The sequence below is a fragment of the Thamnophis elegans genome, chromosome 16, assembly GCF_009769535.1.
Source record: "Thamnophis elegans isolate rThaEle1 chromosome 16, rThaEle1.pri, whole genome shotgun sequence".
NCBI classification, from domain to species: domain Eukaryota; kingdom Metazoa; phylum Chordata; class Lepidosauria; order Squamata; family Colubridae; genus Thamnophis; species Thamnophis elegans.
Genome location: NC_045556.1, coordinates 1,516,190 through 1,532,333, shown reverse-complemented (window position 1 = coordinate 1,532,333; position 16,144 = coordinate 1,516,190). Strand labels below are relative to the sequence as shown.

Genomic DNA, 16,144 nt, shown 5'->3' with positions numbered 1-16,144 from the left:
GTTTTTCTGATGTCCAGTTGGAATCTGCCTCCCTCTGTCCATGATTGAGAGCATGGTGCGCAAGAAAAACGAGGTCTTCTTGTCTGTAACCTCCTGTCAGGTCATTGAGAAGTCTTTTCTTGTCAAGGCCCAGCAAAGACACTCAAGCCTATCTCCTGTGGCTCACTCATCGAAAAAGGCCAGGCTTAGCATTCGGTTTCTGTGGAAGGTTTTTCTTGGTTGGTTTTCCGCTCCTCCTTTGGAGATCCCGAAGGTATCATCAAACTGCTGATGCTACTGGCATGTCCCGGCCTATTGAGCCTCTCCTTAATGGACTTGGTTCTCTGAGAACGGCTGTGTAAACTCCTTGACCGCCCAGGTGGATATCTACCGGCTCTTCCTGACTTCACCGAGTGTCTGTTGCATGACGGCCTCCTCTGAATGAGTGGTGAAGACACGGGCGAGAGACTGAGGCCTTCAACTTTGCCCATCTCACTATCCTCTTCAGGGCTGGCCATCAAACACTTTTGCTCTACCTGACCCTCCAGCTGAGGCACAATACCTGGATATTTGGGAGGGGGCTCATCATCCATTTTCTGCTGAAGTTCGTACTTCCATTCAGCGGTCCACGGCTGAACCGCAGAAGGGCACACTTGGTTCATGATAGTCCTATATTCTTGGTCCATCACCGTCCAGTTATTGTACCCGCCAACCAATTCTCTGCCTTGTGCAAGAATAAAACTCTTTGACTTCATTAGGGCGACATGAGAAGCGTAGCCTGTTTCCGTTGGGTAGTATCTCCTTGCTTTGGGCCCGTCCAAGGGGTAAGAGGTGGTGGCTTCCAGCTTGGTCTTCCCTAGAGGTAGCTGGGCTTTCTGCAGAGGCGGTTGGGTTCCAAGCCGTCTCTTCTCAATACTATCCATTCGCATAAGAGATTGAGATACGGACTCATAACTTGGAGACTGATCTTGTGGGTCTACTGAACTGGAATACGGGCTAGGGGCAGCCCGAACGACCTCTAAGGAGTTCTTACTTTCCATAGAGGCCGCTGCATTTGGGCCCAAGGGAGAACGGCGGCTTCCTTGACGTTCTGGAGACAGCTGCATCTTGGGATCTGCTTCGCGCAACGCCAGCGCTGGAGACATCGGAGTGGGCAAGGTGTCACCGATCAGCTCATCCGCCTGGTAGCGATAGATGCTGTAGCCGTCCGAACTATTCACGCTGCTTTGCCTCAAAAGATAAGCCGCGTCACATTCGGAGGAGGCCCGAGAACGCGGGAGAATCAGCTCCGATGTGTCAATGCCGGCCAGTTTCTCCAGAGCAGTTGCCATGCGGCCAGAGGTGTCTTCCAGCTGAGAAAGCCGAAGGTCCACTGTCTGGAGAGAAGCTTTCATGAAATGCTCCCTTTCGTTCACTTCTTCTAGTCTCATCGACATGTTTTCAACTCTGGAGGGTGGAAAGAAACGGATGGTTCAGCAAAGCTGGCGGATGTTCTCCTGAAGATTAGAATAGCAATAGCAGCTAGACTTATATACTGCTTCATAGGGCTTTCAGCCCTCTCTAAGCGGTTTACAGAGTCAGCATATCGCCCCCACAGTCTGGGTCCTCATTTCAGAGCCGAGGTGGCGCAGTGGTTAAGAGTGCAGTACTGCAGACCACTTCAGCTGACTGTTATCTGCAGTTCAGCGGTTCAAATCTCACCGGCTCAAGGTTGACTCAGCCTTCCATCCTTCCGAGGTGGGTGAAATGAGGACCCAGATTGTTGGGGGCAATATGCTGACTCTGTAAACCGCTTAGAGAGGGCTGAAAGCCCTATGAGGCGGTATATAAGTCTAACTGCTATTTCAGCTGACTGCTATCTGCAGTTCAGCAGTTCTAATCTCACCGGCTCAAGGTTGACTCAGCCTTCCATCCTTCCGAGGTGGGTGAAATGAGGACCCAGACTGTGGGGGCGATTTGCTGACTCTGTAAACCGCTTAGAGAGGGCTGAAAGCCCTATGAAGCGGTATATAAGTCTAACTGCTATTGCTATTGCTATATTCACCCACCTTGGAAGGATGGAAGGCTGAGTCAACCTTGAGCCGGTGAGATTTGAACCGCCGAACTGCAGATAGCAGTCAGCTGAAGTGGCCTGCAGTACTGCGCCACCTCGGCTTCATGAATGACCAGTTTGGGACAACAGAAGTGAGGGGGAAATGCCTTTGGTTCTTATCAGGGATTTAATTAGTTTAACTGATGGATTCTGAGAATGCTCTTCGTTGATCAGGGCAACATCATAAAAGGAAAACAGGAAAACAAGAAGAGAAGAAATGAGGGTCAAATAATTTAGTGGGGTCAGGTATTTGGCTGGACAACTCAAAACTTTTCAAGAGTAGTCATTTAACCTTTTAGTAAAAGCAATAGCAGTTAGACTTATATACCGCTTCATAGGGCTTTCAGCCCTCTCTAAGCGGTTTACAGAGTCAGCATATCGCCCCCAACAACAATCCGGGTCCTCATTTCACCCACCTCGGAAGGATGGAAGGCTGAGTCAACCTTGAGCCGGTGAGATTTGAACAGCCGAACTGCTGATCTAGCAGTCAGCTGAAGTAGCCTGCAGTGCTGCATTTAACCACTGCGCCACCTCGGCTTAGTAAAAGCTGACTTTTTGAGCTGAAAGCTGTGGCTATCATGTAGCTGCGTTGGGCCAGGCCCTTGAGGTGTCCAAGTGTCCACTGCCCACTCATAGTTTCCAAATTAGGAAGGGGGTTTAAATAAAGGATGGAAGCAAAATATGAGAGCATTAAAAAAAATAAGGAATCATGAATCAATCAGCTGGACTTGTTCAAGGAAGAATCTTGGATTCGTGAAAAGCAACACTTTCCATGACTTTCAGCAGACAAGAAACATAACTAGGAAAAATTGTCCCGTCTTCCAGTTTTAACAGGAGGACTCAGAAGTTAGTGCTGGAAGATAATTTCCAATTGGTTCCCAGATTTGACCTGGGTGAGGTCTAGAAGCCAAAACATTTAACTTTCAACCACTGTACGTTAACGTGGACACAGAAATGGGTACTTGAGAGACCGCCTGCTGCCAATTACCTCCCAAAGACCCATTAGATCTCACAGGGTTGGCCTCCTCCGGGTGCCATCTACCAGCCAATGCCATCTGGCTATTACCGGGGGGAGGGCCTTCTCTGTGGCAGCTCCGGCCCTCTGGAACGAACTCCCCGCAGGGATTCAGACCCTCACCTCTCTCCAGGCCTTCCGAAAAGCCGTCAAAACCTGGCTTTGCCGGCAGGCCTGGGGGTGATGAGTTCCCCTCCCCTCTCGACATGTATGGTTGTGCGACTGTTGTCTACTTTTATTATTTGTATTTTGTTTTTTATGTTCCCCTTTTTCCCCCTTGAATTGTTCGCCGCCCTGAGTCCTCCCGGAGAAGGGCGGCATACAAATAATAAAATACCAATACCAAAATGGCATTTCTAGGAGAAAAATACCAAAATGCTTCCAGACGGTATTTTTCTTCTGCTTCCTTGGGTACCTTTCAGAGGTAACTCGGATGCGTTCGTCATTGGAGGACTGCTCCTCATCTTCTTTTTCTCGAAAATATTCCTCCACACACTGTTCCTCGAATTCGTAGAGCTTCTTCAACTCTTCATCGCTGAGAAACAGCTCTGAAACCAACAGAAGGTAGAGCGTTACCGAGTCACGCTGCTTTGTTCTGGTGCAGGTGCTTTGCAAGGGGTTTTGAAGAAGCAACACCTGTCCTCCGCCTTTTCACAGTACTTCAAAGAACAGAGGGAAGGGCACATTTTTAAGCTGCTGTTTCGTGTCATCTCTGCTCTGTTGTCATCAGGCTGCCAATTACCTCCACTAGACCGATTAGATCCCACAGATTAGGCCTCCTCCGAATTCCATCCGCCGGCCAGTGTCGACTGGCGACTACCCGGAGGAGAGCCTTCTCTGTGGCTGCTCCGACCCTCTGGAACGAACTCCCCATGGGGATTCGAACCCTCACCACCCTCCAGGCCTTCCGCAAAGCCCTCAAAACCTGGCTGTTCCGACAGGCCTGGGGCTAAAGAGCTATTGCCCCCATCTCGAATGGTATGACTGTCGTGTGTTTTTAAACTATGCATTGTTATGTTTCGTTTTTTAATTTTTTGTCTGTATCCCCCTTCCCTGGTTTGAGTTGTGAGCCGCCCTGAGTCCCCCTTCGGGGGAAAAGGGCGGCATACAAATACAATAAACTGAACTGAACTGAACTGAACTGAAACATGGCAAGGGAGCAGGAGCAGGTTTGCTAAAGATATTGATTTAAAGCTTTGGAGGAGGTGATGGTAGAGAACATCATTTAATATATCATTTAATATATATCATTTAACATCATTTAATATATATCCATCTTGCCATGAGAACAATAATGCAACTGTTGGGCTGTCAAGATAATAATTGGAAAGCAAGCCTGCGATATTATTAACCCAGTCTTGACCACATTTACTCATAAACAATCTCATCCAATGAGTGGAGACTGCCTAGCTCCATCCAACCTTCAACAAGGTGCAGAAGAGCCCATGGAACCATCCGTGAAAAGTAGCCCCTAGCTTTGTCTTAACAGTCTCCAAAAATGGGGAACCTAGAGATCATCATAGATGGCTTGATGGGTTTTCCGGCATATTGAAGAGAGCTAGAGGAAGACTGTGATGTCTTCTGGCTCTGTCATTCTGTGGTTCTAGGTCATCCATGGAGTGCAGTTTATGGGTCATGGAAAAAATTATTTGCAACTTATCATGGGAGAAGCTTGTAGCCCAACCTCTTCCTTGTTCTGCTGGTTTTCTGATGGGGGGGACGGACACCTATGTCTTTGTAGGCAGGAAACAGACTCCCAATGTCTTTGAAGATTCTCAAGTCCTCCAGGTCATGGTTGACCCAAAGGTGCTTTTTCAAGAGGCAACTGGACTTTCTGGTTTTTCCCTCAAGACGTTTTGCTTCTCATCCAAGAAGCTCCTTCAGCTCTTCAGTTTCTTCTTCAGTTGAAGAAGCTTCTTGGATGAGAAGCAAAAAGTCTTCAGAGAAAAACCAGGAAGTCCAGTTGCCTCTTGAAAAAAGCACCTTCGGGACAGACTCCCCAACGGTTGGCGCTTAGGTGCCTGCTAGAAAACAGTGTTCTCCCCATACTCAGCCCGCGATCCCGTTCGTCCTGGTCCCCTTCTTTGTGCTTCTTCCAGCGGCAGCAAACGCGGACAATGATGATGTACAGGTGGCTGAAGATGATCATGGGGGGTGGGAGGACGGGCCTGTCGTGGAAAGTCATGATCAGCTGATACCGCTGGAATTTCCAGACTTGGTTGGAGATGGATTTCACCTCAAAGAAAGTGTTGCTGAAAAAGAGACAAGGCCACCATTCAGCCAGGTTGCGACAGCAGATCTCTCTACCACAAAGATAGGATTCGTCTAGGGCAGGGGTTTTCCTCAATGCGTGCCAAAATTGTGCGTGCACCCGTGATAGCAATAGCAGTTAGACTTATATACCGCTTCATAGGGCTTTCAGCCCTCTCTAAGCGGTTTACAGAGTCAGCATATCGCCCCCAACAACAATCCGGGTCCTCATTTCACCCACCTCGGAAGGGTGGAAGGCTGAGTCAACCCTGAGCCAGTCAGGATCGAACTCCAGACTGTGAGCAGAGTCAGCCTGCAATGCTGCATTCTAGCCACTGGGAAGGAAGGAAGGAAGGAAGGACACTAGCAATAGCACTTAGACTTATATACTGCTTTACAGCCCTCTCTAAGCGGTTTACAGAGTCAGCATATCGCCCCCAACAACAATCCGAGTCCTCATTTTACCCACCTTGGAAGGATGGAAGGCTGAGTCAACCTTGAGCTGGTAAGATTTGAACAGCTGAACTGCAGAACTGCAGTCAGCTGAAGTAGCCTGCAGTGCTGCACTCTAACCACTGCGCCATCTCAGCTCCCACACCCACAGTGCAATGTGCCCTGCCCACTTGCGCATGCACACACGCACACGTACGCACGACCCCCCGCGGGGGGAGGTTTCGCCCTCCCCAGGCTTCAAAAAAGCCTCCGGAGCCTAGGGGGGCATTGGGTCCATTTTTCACCCTCCCCAGGCTCCAGTAGCTTTACTGAAACCTGGCGAGGGTGAAAACAGCCTTCCATGGCCCTCCGGAGGCCCTCTGGAAGCTTGAAGGGATCGTTTCTGAACTTCCAGTTGGCCCGTTAGGCCTGTTTTTGGCCTCCCCAAGCTCTGAAGGTTTTCTTGAAGCCCGTGGAAGGCGAAAACGGCCTTCCCCAGCCCTCCAGAAGGACGACAATCAGCATGCATGCTGGGGCTGATGGCTCGTGTGCCGGCAGATATGGCTCTGCGTGTCACCTGTGGCAAGCGTGCCATAGGTTTGCCGTCACAGGTGTAGGGTGCCTAGAGCAAGGGTGTCCAAACTTGGCAAGTTGTGGACTCCCCCAGCCAGCAACCAGAAATCCAACGGGCAATGCCGGTTGGCGACTACTCGGGGGAGGCCAACCGAAGCCTGGTGCTGGGGATCTTTTTGACTGGAAGGACCGGGGGGGGGGGGGGAGATGAAATACTCACTTGAAGACAGCAATCAAGAGGTTGACCAGGAGAATGTTGGCCACCAGCAAGTAGCAAGCCATGATGGCAGGAGTCAGCCAAGCACCAGGGATACAAGGGGGGAGCCGTTTGCCATCCTCATCGTAAAGGTTATCCCCACAAGGAGCTGGGAAGGAAAATGGATTAGTCTTCACCACTGGGGCACAGAGACAACACTTCTGTAGAAATGGGGAGGCATAATTCTGGAGGCATCTATGGAGGGTCTCCATCCTTCAGGTCATGGTTGTCCCAAAGCTGCTTTTTGCAAAAGGCACCTGGACTTCCTTGATTTATTCTTTGAAAAGGTTTTGCTTCTCATCCAAGAAACTTCTTCAGATCTTCAGAAATTTGTTGAATGAGGAGTGAAATGTTTGGGGGGGAGCCCTCCCCCTCAAAAGGTCCAGGTGCCTTTTGGGGGTGATACTGGAGGCATCTATGGAGATTCTCCATCCTTCCTGTCATGGTTGTGCCAAAGCTACTTTTTGCAAAAGGCAACGGGACTTTCTTAGTTTTTTTTCCTTGCAAACATTTCGCTTCTCATCTAGGAAACTTCAGTTCTGAAGAAGAGACCTGAAGAAGCTTCTTGGATCAGAAGCGAAATATTTGCAAAGCAAAAAAAATAATAACCCAAGAAAGACCAGCTGCCTTTTGGAAAAAGCAACTTTGTGGATGATTATGGAGGCTTTGGGCCCTCACTGAAGTGGCCCTCAAGCATCTTTTCCTTAACTACGGTTAAGGGGAAATGTCTCCCACAAATCTTTGAGGCTTCCCGGATGTGAATTTCATGGTCTGGAGGGGGGGCCAACCTCATCTCTTGAGTGAGCGAGATGCGGGTGGATTTTAAGGGGGCATCTAAGACGCTAGGAAGAACCTGCTCAGGCGGTTGAACAGAGCTTCTTCCTTCTACCGTGGGGGAGAAATGCCGAGTTCCCATCGCTCCCTGCCAGCCCAAGAGAACAGAAGGTGTGACAGATGGAGGAGCTACTGACACCAACCCAAATGCAAGAATAGCATTCCATGTAATCCGTTGCTTAGAGAGAGAGCAAGCTAAATTCTCCACCACTGTTCCGGGTGCCCATCAACCGTTGCAACCACTGTGAGGGTTTTGGCAGCCGGACAAATTTAAGTTGCAGGTTGAAAGCAGCCTTGGGGGGGGGGGTGTTGGTGTTATACAGCTGAGCTGAACTCAACCTCAAAACACCTGATGAAGCAAAGGAAGGAATCTCCTACCCAAAGGGGTGAGGGGGGGGGGATGGCGAACAGCTTTGGATTCATTAATCAACTTACGATTGATCTCCATGGCGTAGACTAGCGCAGCGTTGCGAAAGCAAGGAACAAAACGAAAGAAACAGGAATTAAAAAGAGAGGGAAGAAAGGGAAGAAAGGAAAAGCACGCGGCAGAGATTAGGAAACTCTTCAGCTGCCAGAAAGAGATACGGTGGTGCAATATTTTTAACGGGCAAGAAAGAGACTCCGGAACAATCGCTTCGTCATGCTCTGGAATTTCCTTTGTCTTCCCAAAATATCACTCGTGGCAGCAGGCAGATGATCGTGCAAATATATATATATATTCTAGCTATTTCCATGGGGTGAAGGAATGTCGGTTGTGATGGTCAACACAAGCACGGAACATCACTGGGGAATCACGACACAATGGACTGCAAGGCCATCCTGGGAAGGCTGCGACCACGAGGAAAATGTTGTGGGTGTGCAAGCCAAACTCTTCCCGATTAGCAATTGTGATGCTCCTCATTCAGAAGATAGCAAGATTTTGATTGTGCCCTATTGATCGCAGCTTGTGAAGCCACACTTTTAAAAATTGACTGTTTATTTAATTCTTGACCTTCTTGGGAAGCCGAACTGTGACTTGGGAAAAGGGGATCTTTATGAGAAGACCAGAATATTCAGTCCAACACTGGGAGCTTTTAAGAAGAGATTGGATAAGCATTACTCTGAAGTGGTGTAATGTTTCCTGCCTAAGCAGGGGGGTTGGACTAGAAGACCTCCAAGGTCCCTTCCAACTCTGCTGTTCTTATTCTGCCATTGTTTTCCCAAGTGCCAATAAGAGTCTTTTAAGCAACTCGGCTATAAAAAGATGCAAAGGTGACTTCCCAAACCCAGAAAAGGAGGAATGAGACCTTTTGTGGGAAGTCCAAAACTTTCCTTCTTCAAAGTAGGCCTTTGGTGGCAAGTTTATATCCCTTGGGCTTTGAACTTTGAACAACGGCTTGAAGGCAACACAAATGGCTGAATGCACTGGAGAGAAAAAAATGGATGGAGGTCATCTTGTTGAAAGGAAGGATTTCTTGCCTTTCAGCCTGACAAAATGCAAGGGATTTCCTCAAGGTGGGTTGAGAGGAATGACTAAGGTAAGGATGGAAGTCAAAGGAAGAAGAGGTTCCAAACTCAAAACGGGTCAGGGATTCCTTTGAATCTGATCATCTGCCTGAAGACAGGAAACAGAATCTTACTATGAATTCTGCTCTTACGGTCTATCTGGTCAGCAAAGACCTCTCCATAAATCATCCAGTAGGGCATGTAGAAGATGTTACGGGCCAGTCTCCAGGTGGGTTCTTCGTCGGGGTGGAGGATGGCTTGGCGGGCCACCCCGAAACTCATCAGGACCACCAGCATAATGACCACAAAATACAGCATGTCAATCATCTGTCCAAGAGAAGAACTTGGGTTAAGAGCCCGGGATGAAGGTCTTAGTGGAGAATCAGTGGGAACAAAGACTCGGGACAAGAAGCATTTACAGCCTCAAGCTTTCATCTGGAGGAAGCCTTCAAGAGCAATCTAGGGAGAAGTAGGCTTCACAAGGTCTCCATGGGCAGCAGGAACATCAGTTCTGGACGTTCGACTAAAGAACCTTACATTAAGGTAACCCACCAGAGGACCTTCAAAGGGAATAGGAGCTGAGGTGGCGCAGTGGTTAAATGCAGCACTGCAGGCTACTTCAGCTGACTGCAGTTCTGCAGTTCGGCGGTTCAAATCTCACTGGCTCAGGGTTGACTCAGCCTTCCATCCTTCCGAGGTGGGTAAAATGAGGACCCGGATTGTTGTTGGGGGCGATATGCTGACTCTGTAAACCGCTTAGAGAGGGCTGAAAGCCCTATGAAGCGGTACATAAGTCTAACTGCTATTGCTATTGCTAATGACTGCTCTGTTGTCATATGGAGAGATGATCCTCTTTCCCCAGTTATAACCTTTCCATGATAATGACATGAAGAAGCAGTTTCCTAGCACAGAAGATAGCCAGATGTTCCTCTTTTGAGATCACTCTTGAAAGGTGGAGATGAAAGAAACTGTTTAACGCAAGGGCAGGGACTTTGGTTTAACACTGATTAATTGGGACGGTCAGACCCGAAGAGTAATGATAGGAGACAAATTGCCCAACCAGGTGATGCTAGAGACCCCATAGGTGATTTCTAGATCCTTCCACAGGTTTCTTGGTTCTTCCTGTTTTCAGGTACCCCAACACTGTTTCTTCCTTCCTGCCACTGTCCTCTGATGCAAGGGACCACCTGCATTTACCTACCATCTTCCCAATCATCATGACGTAGGGTCCCAGGTATTTGTTCACACCAAAGATGTCCAGGACGCGGATGTACCAGAAAATGATGTCCACGCAATAGATCACTCTTCCGTAACTCATGTAAGGCGGGTTTTGCAAGCGGAGGACAGCTCCGATCAGAAACACAGAGATGGCCACCAAATCCGTGATGTTCCAATATTCTTGCAGCCACACTTTGATTTTCTGGCTTAGTTTCCCTGGTTCTGACATCAAAATCTGAAAATAAAGCAATTCAGGCGTGGGTGGAGGAGAGAAGATGAAACTGGAGAGGGTAGGGGGGTGAGGAAGAGGAGCAGGATTTCAGTTTTGTGCTTCCGTGTATTACGAGCAGCAAGTCTCAAGGTGGGATGATCTCAGTTTCCTTCTCCTTGCTCCTTTGCTCCTTCCAAAGTGTGTCCTGGACTTTAGGCCCTAATTTCCTGATATACCAGTTCATGATAGAAAGATGCCAAAACATGAAGACATTGCTTCCTCATGCGTGAGCTTCCTTATTTCAGGCATCTGTCCAGGTTCAAGATTTTAGACGGCCCAACACAGTGCTAGCTTTACTCACCTCCCTGACCTTCTCTAAAGCCAGAGTCAAGATGTAGGAGATGACAACCCATTCTTGTATTGAGGGCCACCGTTCCATCCGGACCAGGATGATGTAATTGAACAGCATTAAGTAGCCCAGGTAGCATATCTGAGGATGAGATCATGCAACTCATATCTTTTCTGCTCTGTCAGACGGCCACTTTCTCCAAGAACCACAGAAGTTAGATTCAAAAGAGACCCCAGAGGACATCTAGCGTAATCCCAAGTCTCTGGTCCAGTAGACAGTGATTGGACTGCCCCCTTTGTTAGGAGGCTTTCTTCTCCAAATTACAGTCCAGGACGTCCATCACCAAGAGTTAGAAAAGTATCAGAGGCTGCTCAAGGACCACTAAGTCCAACCTTGTGTGCCCCAGCAGGTTCTTCTAGAAAGCTGATGAAGCAGATCAGGACCAGCCTCATTAAAGAGAGAGTGGAGAACCTCACATCCCAATGAGAACTTCCTTGAACCCACCGCTACACTGGCAAAAGGGATACTAACCGTGTTGTTTTCAGTTGAGGATGGATAACCAATTCCGTTGTATACATGACGTACAAAGACAATAAAGGCTGTACTGTATATTTCTACTTACTGTATAAAACCAGAACTTCACAATTGGTGTGTTATAGAATTCGTAGATCTTGGTTCCAATGGGAAGGCCCTTCTGCTTAGTCTTCCCGCCCTCTTCATCTCCTTTTCGTGATCCAGCATCGGCATTGGCATCCTGGAAGACAGAGAAAACCAGGCAACCGATCACCCCCAAATATCACCCAAATTCTCGACAAAGAGTGGGGGGCAACAGTTCTCATTGCTAAGTGGCTTTCTTGCTTCTCAAACAGGCTCCCACCAAGCCCCAGAAGACTTCTCTTTTATGGGACATAGTTCTAATTTCTTGGATGGATTTTCACCTCCGGTTCACCAAGCCGAGGACTGGAAATTTTTTGCAAAAACCTGTTGGTTCAAAAGTACGTAAAAATGGATGGAAGAATGAATGTATCCACGATGAGTCCCTCTAAAGAAAGGAATACATGGAGTCCTTGAGTTGAACTTTACTCTACACTAGGAAAGAGCAACACTGACCGCATTCTCTTCCTCCTTTTCCTTCCCAACTTCTTTTTCACCGGATGTTTGATACTCGTCATTGGTCCGGAATTCCAGGAGGAGGATGGTGGGAGGGAGGAGGATCCCCATGATGACCTGAGTGGGGGAAAAGAGGGCAGGAAGTCATCAAATAGTCATTAAAACTTAGGGGATCCTAGAGGCTGATTTTCCCTGGCTAGATATTCTCCAGCTGCATTGGTCTTGTGATTCGCATCATCCCTTCATGTTCAAGGGAACAAAATACAGGAAACAGCAATAGCTATAGCAGTTAGACTTATCTACCGCTTCATAGGGCTTTCAGCCCTCTCTAAGCGGTTTACAGAGTCAGCATATCGCCCCCAACAACAATCCGGGTCCTCATTTCACCCACCTCGGAAGGATGGAAGGCTGAGTCAACCTTGAGCCGGTGAGATTAGAACTGCTGAGCTGCAGATAGCAGTCAGCTGAAGTGGCCTGCAGTACTGCACCCTAACCACTGCGCCACCTCGGGCAGCTGGCATATTTATGTATGGCTAATCTCTCTGGAGGAACTCATGGTCTACATCTACCTGAAGACCTGGGTTTTTACGCATGTGCAGCCTTCCCATCCACATGTCAGTCAACAGCATCTGGCTGCAAGTGTGTGCAATGAAGTCCCGATGCTTGGCTGCCACCGCGAGTTTCAGGCAAGTAGAGTTGCTCCAGTTCTTCAACTGATAGGTCAAGAGTTTCATGGCCACCTGCTCATCATGCTTGTAGGACTGGTCCAGCAACTCCACAGCCAGCTGGCCAAAATCCCTGAAGAAACCAAGAAAGTAGGATATCATCTCAACTCTTATTTTTTTCCAACAGTTTCCAGACCAGTGTTACTCAACATTGTCAACTTGAAGTTGTGTGGACTTCAACTCCCAGAATTCCACAAGCCGCCAACCTCACACAATCCAACCAACCAACCAACCAACCAACCAACCAACCAACCAACCAACCAACACTCAAGTACCATTTTTCAAAAGGGCCAGGAGGAGGAGATGGATTGTGTTGCTCCTTCTGAGGACACGGTTGATGTTGCCTACAAATCAATCCCTTTGACTCACTTGGAGTTGTTGTCCAGATCTTGAGAGATATCGTCCACAAGCTCGCTCTCCATACACTCATGGGCCATGGCTTTGTAGAGCTTACAGGCCACTAAAGCTTTGGCCATGGCTTCTTCTCCACGCTGCCACAAAAAGAGGGCCATTTTTTGTCTCTTCATCAAGACCGCCCAAACCATGAGCTCGTGGAACGGGTATTGGAAACGGCTGACTTCCGGATCATCCACATCGATGTCAATGTCTTCTTCCTTCTTCTTCTTCTTCTTTTTCTTCCCTTTGGTGGGAGGCTCATCATCCTAGAAAGAAGTAGCAGAGATGAAATCACCTCCTGTTAGCCCCGGTCTTCTGCCATGATCTGCAAACCATCTGGGTAATGGGTTCATCCATTCATTTATTAAATTCTTCGCCTGCCTTTTATTACTTCATGCGCTAAGAAAAAGGGCCATGCAGTTTCATCAGAGATCTCCAGAACAAGGTGAGAAATGCTAGCATGCTGAGTCGTTATGCTTGCATTGTATTCTAAAGACCAGGGAATATTCTTACACACGTGGCATGCAACTATTCGATGCAAATCCCCTACACGTGTTGTGGCATGGAAACAATTGAGTGCAATACTACAACTGAGTCGGTGGCTAATACGTCGACACGTTTCTTAGCCACTTGGTACCTTCAGGTGAGTTGATTTCCTCTCCCATGACGACTAGGCAGCATGGGTGCAATCTTGCAGGGAATTCTGGGAGTTGAAGTCCACCTATCTTAAAGTCGCTATGGTTGAGAAACACTGCGTTAGATCAAAGCAACTGGGCCGGATAGAATTCTTCACTTCTGCCTGATTCCCTGAATGGATCTTCTTCCCTCTTTGCTAAAGCTTATTTGTAACCCCAAGATCAGAATTCGCAGTGCTTTCACAGTTACTTGTGGACAGGAGCAGAGTGGGCACGGGGTTGGACTAGAAGACCTCCAAGGTCCCTTTCCAGTTTTATTCTGAACTAAGTCTGCCTCTCTCGGGGAATCTTGCTGGTTAAAATGGTCATCAAAAGTAAGATCTTTTTTAAAAAAAATAAAACTTGAAATGCTTAATCTTTATTTTTTTCCCCAGAGTTTCCACTCATATGCAAGAAGAACTTACCTCCATGCCTAGAAGTTTAAGAGCTTTAGCCTGCATGTTGAGGGGGAAAAGAGGAAGAAAAATGAGGTTTAAAGTCATAATTTTCCATAATTATTCTGTGAAGCATATTTTGCAATAGATAGATAGATAGATAGATAGATAGATAGATAGATAGATAGATAGATAAAGATAGTTAGATGATAGATGGATGGATGATAGATAACCAGACAGGCAGACATAGATGATTAGATAGATAGATAGATAGATAGATAGATAGATAGATAGATAGATAGATAGATAGATAGATAGATAGATAGATAGATAAAGATAGTTAGATGATAGATGGATGGATGATAGATAACCAGACAGGCAGACATAGATGATTAGAGAGAGAGAGAGAGAGAGAGAGAGAGAGAGAGAGAGAGAGAGAGAGAGAGAGAGAGAGAGATGATAGATAGATAGATAGATATATGTATTTAGTGTCACAACCCCTGGTATGCCCAAATATGGGAGGAAGCCTATTGCTTCCTTTCTCTGTCTATCGGCTCGTCACAAGAGACCATCCAGACAGAAACCCAATATTTTTACTTTATTTATTTATCAGCACAAAACAACACATATGTATATATAGATATATAGATATATAGATATAGATATATAGATATAGAGATATAGAGATATAGAGATATAGAGATATACATACATACATACATACATACATACATACATACATACATACATACATATATATAGAGAGATAGGTATAGCGATATAGAGATATAGAGATATACAAATAGAGATATATAGAGATATAGAGATTATAGATAGATAGATAGATAGATAGATAGATAGATAGATAGGTAGGTAGGTAGGTAGGTAGGTAGGTAGGTAGGTAGGTAGGTAGGTAGGTAGGTAGATAGATAGATGATAGATAGATAGATAGATAGATAGATAGATAGATAGATAGATAGATGATTGATAGATAGATAGATAGATAGATAGATGATTGATAGATAGATAGATAGATGATAGATAGATAGATAGATAGATAGATGATAGATAGATAGATAGATGATAGATAGATAGATAGATAGATAGATGATAGATAGATAGATAGATAGATAGATAGATAGATAGATAGATAGATAGATAGATAGATAGATAGATAGATAGATATTGGCTTTACCCGTTTAGGTCCAAAGAGGTTGTTGTAGAGGGTCCGGAAACTCTTCCGTGTATAGTTGCAGCGATACGCCCCACCCATCAGATACTCCAGCACCAAACCGATGTCGATCAGGCTGATATGATAATCAGGGGGCAGATTTCCCTGGAAATTCACCAGAATGGATTTGTTGGAGGAGGCTAAACAAGGCAGCCCAAGAAACAAGGCGCTCCTGATTAGGCTGCAACCTGAAAGACCCCAGAGGAGGGTTTAGCAGAGGGCAGGGATGGTGAGCAGGTGGCGTGCGCAGCCATCTCTGCGGGCACACGAGCAGTTGCCCAGGACAGCTGCACTACGCATACATGCACGCCTCCCGCCGGATGGCTGATTTTCGGGTCTCTGCTGGGAGACGCGCATGCATGCATGGGGGTGGGGGGTTTGCACGCATATGCACAGGAGGGATGGAGGGGAGGTGGCACACACATCCCATTTTGGTCCCAGGAGGCATCGGGGAGGCCTGCTAGCACCAAAATGGGGGCTGCACAAGCATGCGTGGGGGGCATTGCCTGTGAGGTGGCGCAGTGGTTAGGGTGCAGGCCACTTCAGCTGACTGTTATCTGCAGTTCGGTGGTTCTAATCTCACCGGCTCAAGGTTGACTCAGCCTTCCATCCTTCCGAGGTGGATGAAATGAGGACCCGGATTGTTGGGGGCGATATGCTGACTCTGTAAACCTCTTAGAGAGGGCTGAAAGCCCTATGAAGAGGTATATAAGTCTAGCTGCTATTGCTATTGAATTATAAGTGTTGGCATATTATAAGTGTTGGCAATTATAAGTGCATGCTTTTGGCACCCAAGGGGAAAATGTTTTGCCATCACGGGCATAGAGAGATGTCCAGCCTTGGCAACTTTAAGACCTGTGGACTTCAACTCCCCAGAATTCCCCGGCCAGCCAGCCACTCTCTCTCAGCCCCAGGAGGA

At 47.2% G+C, this 16,144-nt stretch overlaps 1 protein-coding gene across 1 annotated transcript in view; it reads right to left on the bottom strand.

The window, feature by feature from the left end:
- Positions 1 to 16,144, bottom strand: part of TRPM1 (transient receptor potential cation channel subfamily M member 1) — a 37,256-nt gene continuing 21,112 nt past the window's right edge. The window contains exons 14-27 of the mRNA XM_032233092.1: positions 15,190 to 15,330; positions 14,025 to 14,054; positions 12,899 to 13,191; positions 12,374 to 12,602; positions 11,805 to 11,921; positions 11,317 to 11,448; positions 10,707 to 10,835; positions 10,118 to 10,369; positions 9,069 to 9,243; positions 7,867 to 7,887; positions 6,562 to 6,706; positions 5,136 to 5,338; positions 3,502 to 3,634; positions 1 to 1,425 (exon numbers count right to left, since the gene is read on the bottom strand). Coding sequence (XP_032088983.1) covers positions 186 to 1,425; positions 3,502 to 3,634; positions 5,136 to 5,338; positions 6,562 to 6,706; positions 7,867 to 7,887; positions 9,069 to 9,243; positions 10,118 to 10,369; positions 10,707 to 10,835; positions 11,317 to 11,448; positions 11,805 to 11,921; positions 12,374 to 12,602; positions 12,899 to 13,191; positions 14,025 to 14,054; positions 15,190 to 15,330 — 3,240 coding nt within the window. The 3' untranslated portion in view covers positions 1 to 185. The remainder of the gene's footprint in view (positions 1,426 to 3,501; positions 3,635 to 5,135; positions 5,339 to 6,561; positions 6,707 to 7,866; positions 7,888 to 9,068; positions 9,244 to 10,117; positions 10,370 to 10,706; positions 10,836 to 11,316; positions 11,449 to 11,804; positions 11,922 to 12,373; positions 12,603 to 12,898; positions 13,192 to 14,024; positions 14,055 to 15,189; positions 15,331 to 16,144) is intronic.